Source organism: Hyaena hyaena, unplaced genomic scaffold (genome assembly GCF_003009895.1).
Source record: "Hyaena hyaena isolate Hyena2069 unplaced genomic scaffold, ASM300989v1 scaffold_7, whole genome shotgun sequence".
NCBI lineage: Eukaryota > Metazoa > Chordata > Mammalia > Carnivora > Hyaenidae > Hyaena > Hyaena hyaena.
Window position 1 is genome coordinate 106,328 of NW_024080639.1, and position 7,343 is coordinate 113,670.

The following is a 7,343-nucleotide window of genomic DNA, read 5'->3' on the forward strand; positions in this document are numbered from 1 at the left end:
GGCACTTGGGGGCACTCATGCCATCTAATTTTTTTTTTTTTTAATTAGAGCCACTTTCTTCCTTTTCTCTGACCATCCTCCTTGCCCTTTCCAGAACCGTTGATGGGGCCACCATCCAGGGCCTTAAAAGGAAACAAACATGTTTTTCATAATTCCAGCCCAAAGTAGTCAGACCCAGGTGATCTAATGTAGATGCTTGCAAACTATTGCTAGCAAGGTTAGCTCATCCGTTCCTGAGTTTATGACCTGTTCAGTGCCTAAAATAAGAAGCCAGTCATATGAGGTTATCAATAGAAACAATTATAGAAACTACCCAAAATAGATATCACTAAAGTATTTTGTTTAAGAAATTTCACAGTACAGGCTCTTAACCAGTTCACGCTGGCTTCTTGACGATGAGGACAGAGCCTTCGCCGGAGTATGTGCTCTGAGGTTTATTAATTATGTGATATATTCATTCCCATCCTTATAATACAGGTAATAACACAGCTTCCTCCTAGGTTGTCTTAAGGATTTAATGAAACAGTTCTCATAATGCATACAGTGAGTGCTTAATAAATGTCCTTGTTACTATTACTCAACAGCCATCACTGAGCTCATACTATGTGATGGGCACAGGAATCTCCAAAAGGAAAATAATGAACCACATGTGTATCAAAGGCTAACCTCCTTAATACCTAAAGAGCTCTTGGGGTGCCTGGGTGGCTCAGTTGGTTAGCCATCTGACTCTTGATCACAGCTCAGGTCTTGATCTCAGGGTCGTGAGTTCAGCCCTCTCATTGGGTTCCACTCTGGGCATGAAGCCTACTTAAAAATAGAGAGAGATAAAGATATATGGTATATATATCTATAAATATCTATGGTATATAATATATATAAAGAGGTTGTAAAACCAATGGGAAAAGCACAACCCAGTAAAAAATTGGGCAGTATATAAATTGACAGTTTATGGAAAAAGAAACACATGTGACTTTTAAGCATGAAAATCCACTCGACCTCACCCGTAACAAGAGGACTGAATGCTAACCTTGACTGAGAAATCCTTTTCTCAACTATCAAGGTTGGGAAGAGCAATACATTTTACATAATATATTTGAGCAGGTGTGGGGAGATAGAACTGCATATATTAATGGAAAATTTTAAATGCAGATAGTCTTTACCCTAGCAAAGAATTTTTTTGTGCAGTTTTACACCGGCAAAGACTTAGGCACACATCAAAGCATTGCTTCTACCAGCAAAAGATTGGAAATGATGCAAAGATCCACCAAGAGAATATTGGATGCGTGGATTATATATTCATATATAATTGAATATATACATATTTATGTATTATACATTTATAGAGCAATAAATAGCAATAAATGGAAGGCTTATAAGCAACAGTGTGGAACTACCTCCTGGATACAGTTTTAGTAAAAAGAGAAGGACGCAGAATATATGTTCATATTATACCATGTGTGTAAACAGGTGTCCGCCAAAAGCCTTGCACATGTCCAGCCTGACAATCAGGAAGCTGGTAGCTCTGGTTACCTCTGAGGCTGGTAACTAACTGGGTATCTGGAGGGAAAAGACGAGAGGGAAACTTAGTTTCGTCAGATACCCTTCCTGCATTGTGGATTTGTCCTTTGAGCAAGTATTACTTTCTCAAATAGAGAAATGCAATAACTAATTAATTGTTTGAGCGGGGAGTGGTAGAAAGAGAGAGAGGTGGTCTCTGACCCCAGGAAACTTGCAGCCTCATGGGAATGGCTGGAAGAGCATTGGTTAAACAGGGAAGCTATGTGATCACCTCCTGCATTTGGAAGCCAGGATTCCTTGGGCGAGCCCTGGCTGCTCTGGGCCTCAGTTTGTGCAGATACAAAATGAACACGATGATTGAGCGGGGGGGCAGTAAGAGGATCTCAATGGGAAGGGAGGTGTGAAGGTGATTTGGCAGACCCGAGGCACCTTGGGCTTCTGGCGAATCTGTGTGAGAGCCGGATTCTCTGATCATCTCCTTCAGAAGGAGCCACCAAAGAGGAGAAATTGCTGAGCAGGAAGATGATGAGATACTGGGCCAACTTTGCTCGGACCGGGTAAGTGAGCACCCCTCAGCGCTGGCTTTCTCCATGGCTGAGTGTTCGGGAGTAGAAAAATCACCCCCGTCTTCTGCCCTCACTTCCAGGGACCCTAATGGAGAAGGCATGCCTCTGTGGCCGGCCTACAACCAAAGCGAGCAGTACCTGAAGCTGGACTTGAACGTGAGCGTGGGACAGAAACTGAAGGAGCAGGAGGTGGAGTTTTGGACCGACATCCTCCCCCTGTTGATGTCCGCCTCCACAGCCCTCCCCAGTCCTCCTCCGTCCTTACTGTCCCTTTCTCTGCTCCTGCCTGGCTTCTCTTCTGCTCCATGGGAAGTTCTCTCTGTGTGATTTGGTTTTCCTTCTTCCGCAACTTCCCCCGCGATCATTAGCTCCATTTCTGTGTTCAGCTACTTTGTGGAATCGGCTGCTTTCAGTGATATTTTTGGGACTTGAGGATGATCCTTAGGGGAGTTCTTTTCAACATCAAACAATGCTACTAGCTTTGGAAGGCTACCAGATTCCTTGAATAAATCCGCAGGATGGCTGGCCTATTACTTCGCATCATAATAATCTTGTTACTCAGATAAAACAAAATCAGAATGTAAAATATGCACAGGGAACAGAATTTAAATTTTGTGCTCAGAACACTCCCCCAACCCACAGCATTCAAGATGAAGTGGACTTCCTATGAGAGAAGGCGTCTGTGTGTGTTACCTGAAATGTTAGTGCCCAACTCTCATCCAGTCGAGTTTCAGCCACAAGCCTAGCATGGATGTCCTGGACATTGATGGCCTGAATTGGGTCTTTCCTCCAGCTCAGGAGATATGTGAAGGAAGGGCAGGGGGGTGGGGGTGGGGAGAGGCCACAGAGCTTCCTTCTCAGCAATGGAAACCAGACATCCTTCCAGGTCAGGGGCCCAGAAGCCAGATGCCAAGCAGCAAGGTCAGGTCAGGGAGACATTTATGAGAAAAGATGTTTGCCTGCTGGGGCTGAGACTAATCCACCCTTCAGTAAACCTGTACTGGGTGCCTGCTATGTGCTATGTGCCAGACATTATCCCCACAGGGGCTACGGTGGGAACAGGTCATACTCTCCACCAGTGGTGAGCAAACATTCACACAGGTGAATATCTGATGATAGAAATGTGATAAGTTCACTTAGGGAGAGTAAGGTGTTTTATGAAAGTACAACGGAGGGACCTAATTTAGATGGAAGTGTCAGGAGGTTCTCTCTGAAGAAATAACATTTATATTAAGAAAGGATGAATTAAAGTTAACCAGACGATAGGTAGGGGGAATGTTGTACATACCATCATTCAAAGGATGCACATTTACTTTTACTATCCATATAATGCCTCTTAAAACCACACGATCCTTATTCACGATCCTTATTCTATTCATGTAATTTACCGGGTAGTTAGTTTTTCTTTGTGATTGCCTCAAGATCACATATATGTATAGAATAGGAGGGTTTCTGAAATGTCAGTAATGTAGAGTTCCTCGGGGTCGGAGATCAACTCCCAGCCTGAATTTGGCCCCAAGAAATGTTTTGTTTAGTCCACAACTGTCAAAAATGCTTTGGAATTAGTTTCCAGAGGAGGAAGAAGAAATCTGGCAACTTTGGAGCTGCATTCCCATGTGGTACCCAGGGCTCCTGACAGCCCATACGTCACCTTTGAGCAAACTAGAAGGTATTCTTTCTTCAAAGCGCCCTGACAGATTTTCTCCAGGAAATCATCATTGATAAATATGTACATTTATGATGTGAAAAACACCTCCTCTGAAGCAGTGCCCTTGTGCATTCCACAGCCTGCACAACTATTCTCAGTGACCCTGACACATCTTCAGGAACTGAGTAGAGGCTACCCCTTTACAAAGGCATGAGCTCTCAACTTTCCACAGCCCTCACTATCCCCCTTTGTCTTGTACCTGGTCCATTTCACTCATTGATATTACCTGACCCCAGAAGGTGTTTAAGCCTGGATCCCTGGCCTCTCATTTTATAGAAATCTATGGAGAAGAGAAGGAATTCATCCAAGATCACTCAGTGAATTAGCAGCAAGTTAAAACCAGGCCTGAAGTCTCTCGACTCTGTGGAGCAGGACTCTTTCTGCCGTGCTGCCTGCCCCCCTCAGCATGTGGTCCAAATCTGTTGGACTGTTTCTGGCTTAGGTGGTTGGGGAAGTGGTAGATCAGCAACCCTTGGGGCATTTCATGGTTCTAGGAAGACGAGCCAAGCCACACACAAGCAAGCTGGGAATTCAGTTGCCTGTGCAGCTGCAGAAGGCTAATTTCTACACTGATATTTGGCTTAACTAACAGCTAGAAAACACCACTCAACTCATTTTTTAAAGTACTATCATATTAAATGACATTACACTTATTTATATACTGCACACAGTCCCAGCATCCTCAAATATGATTCTAATTTTGGTAGGTATCTTGCAAGAGGGAGCATATTTCCAACTCATCCAGACACAGGGCCCTCTTCCTCCGTATTCCTGTCCACATGTGATTCGATGTTGTATTGAGTTAAAGCTGAAATAGAAATGTCACTTGGAATCCCGCTTTTTTCATTTAATTCAGACTTTCCTATCAGAGGCGTAAGGAGAAGAATCACCCAGAGGCCTTTCCCAAAATTCCAATGCCCAACCCACTCCCCAGTCCAACCAAACCAGAAACTTCTTGGATGGGATCTGGAAACCTATATTTTCAGTTTTGGGGCATTTGATGCACACACCTGATTGAGAGCGCTGAGTATTCACAGGGTGGTAGAGGAATTGCAAGTTGCTAGAGAATCTTCAAAAACTCAGCTTTCATGTCTGCCTGATGATGTGGGTACATCACAGTCTCTAGCTGCTAGTCTGCTCCTGGACATTTATGGATATAATTTGATAAGCACTTTTACTTTTTTTTTTTTTTAATTGTTTTGAGAGAGAGATAGAGAGCAAGCAGGGGAGGGGCATAGAGAGAGGGAGACAGAATTCCAAGCAGGCTTCACGCTGTCAGCTCAGAACTCTATGCAGGGCTAAAACCCATGAACCGTGAGATCATGACCTGGGCCTGAATCAAGAGTCGGACGCTTTACCGACTGAGCCACCCAGGCGTCCCAAGTTCTTTTACTTTTTTAAATTACTCCTGGCATCTGGATTTGCAGCAAACGGACCCAGGCTAAGGCCCTACCCTTTTTCAAATGCTCTTCTTATCTTACAGATTTACTTCCCCAGAGGGTCACTTCATTTCCCACTCATCAGCCTCACAGATACAATCACCTCTGCATTTCCGTCAATGTAAAAACAGAAAATATTTAATTACTTTATTTTAAATTAGACAACTTACTTTTTTACAGAAAATAGATTTTTTTTTTTTTTCAAACAATCTTGGATCTGAATCACTAAATCAAATCAAATCAAACCAAACTCTGGAGAGAAACCAAACCTTTGCCTGTGAATTTCCTAATGGGCAGCAGAGGGCAGCATTATTAAAGGGAAAAAAAATGCTTTCCTCCTCTCTGAGGCTCCTGGGGTCCTAGTAAGGTGATATTGCTGAACTCGGAAGAAAAAGAAAACAAAACAAAATAGTTAAGTTATAAACCTTTTCTTTGTAACACTTGGCAAGGGGAAGATTCCAACCCCATTGCCTGAAAAGTCTAATTTCAATGACTACGCAGAGCAGAGATTGGTGCCAGCAGGTTTTTTTCTTTCCTAGTTCTTATACTTTCCCATCGAGATCCCAGGAGCCTGCTTTAGATGGGCAGAAAGGGGTCCCTTCCCTGGTGGCTCCCGGTTCCTGTTCCTCCTCCCTCAAAGGCCCTTTAGCCTCCAGACCTTTCTGCCCAACCCCAAGGCCTAACTCTCAGCGCCGTGGCCCTAGCTATAGGTCACAGACAGGAAGAGGTGGGAAGGAGGTGTGTTCTCATATCATGTATGCCATTTATCCACATAACGTGTGGTTGTAGTTTTTTTTTTTTTTAATCACTGCTGTAGAGTCTTTATTTGTGTGAATATGCCATAATTTATCCATTCTGCTAGTGTTAGGCATTTAGATAATTCCTAGTTTCAGGTTATTATGAAAATAGTTGCCATGAATATTTTAGGACATGTTTTCTGGTGACTACACCTTCCATGTCCCTTGGATATTTACCTAACAGTGGCTTCGCTGGGTCACCAGGGTTGCATGTGACTACTTCAGTAGACACCCCAAAAAGTTTGCCTAAGTGGGTGCCAACTTGCCCTGATACCAGCAGAGTAAGACATTTCCAGCTGCTCCATATTGTCCATACTTGGCATTTTATAAAGGATTCTTTCACTTTTATTCTTATCCATTACTATATGTGCTTGCTTAGCTTTGCTATAATGCAACAATTGATGTACAGAATTACATTCTTGAAAATAAGTTACTCATTGGGAAAAGTGGACCACTGGTGGTCAGTTAGTAATATAAAAGCAAGGACAGCTTTGTCCACCTCCATGGCCACTAGTTACGTGACCAGGCATTGGCTTAATCAGGGGTCATTGTTACTGCGGCCATTACCTTGAACCTCAGGAACGTCTTTCTTTTGACACTCAGATGTCTGGACAGAAACCACACTGTTGATGTTGCCAAGCTTCTTCTGATGCTCTCTTGTAATCACGTGATTGGATTCCCCAGACTCAATCCATTTGGGACTAGCAGAGGCAGAGCACATGTGGGAACGTTGGTCTGGGGGTAGAACTCAGAGGGAATAGCTGCATCTCCATGTGCCTAAGTGGGGGGTATCTGCACTCCTGTTTTCACAGATGCCCAGTAGCTCTAAACCCAGAGGGTTTACCTACTGCTACATTTTGAATGCGTTTGCCCAGTTGGGAAGGAGGTCCCTGCTCGTGCATTGATTTCCCCTTTCTCTGCTCTAAAAGCAGTCATCACTCCTCTGTCCACCTTCCTACTTCTAAAATGCTGATGTCATTGTCATCTGCTCTTCCATTCTGTTTGTACACATGCTTGTGGACTTTATTTTTTGACCTTTTAGAAGAATGTGGGGAGGGAGTGGAAATAAATGCAGGTCCTGATCCTTCTTGAATAGGAAATGGCAAAATGCTTTTTTAAAATTTTTTTGAATGTTTTTATTTATTTTTGAGAGAGAGACAGCATGAGTGAGGGAGGAACAGAGAGAGAGGGAGACACAGAATGCAAAGCAGCCTCCAGGCTCCACACTGTCAGCACAGAGCCCAACGCGGTGCTCAAACCCACAAACCGTGAGATCATGACCTGAGTTGACGTCGGACTCTTAACCAACTGAGCT

General features: G+C 43.6%; 1 protein-coding gene across 2 annotated transcripts in view; it reads left to right on the forward strand.

Moving 5' to 3' along the window:
* CES5A (carboxylesterase 5A) overlaps positions 1-2,603 on the forward strand; it is a 30,488-nt gene extending 27,885 nt beyond the window's left edge. For both annotated transcript variants that reach the window (XM_039242046.1, XM_039242055.1), the window contains 2 exons: positions 2,003-2,075; positions 2,165-2,603. In XM_039242046.1, the coding sequence (XP_039097977.1) occupies positions 2,003-2,075; positions 2,165-2,411 (320 nt within the window). In that variant the 3' untranslated portion in view covers positions 2,412-2,603. The remainder of the gene's footprint in view (positions 1-2,002; positions 2,076-2,164) is intronic.
* Positions 2,604-7,343: the final 4,740 nt, after the last annotated feature.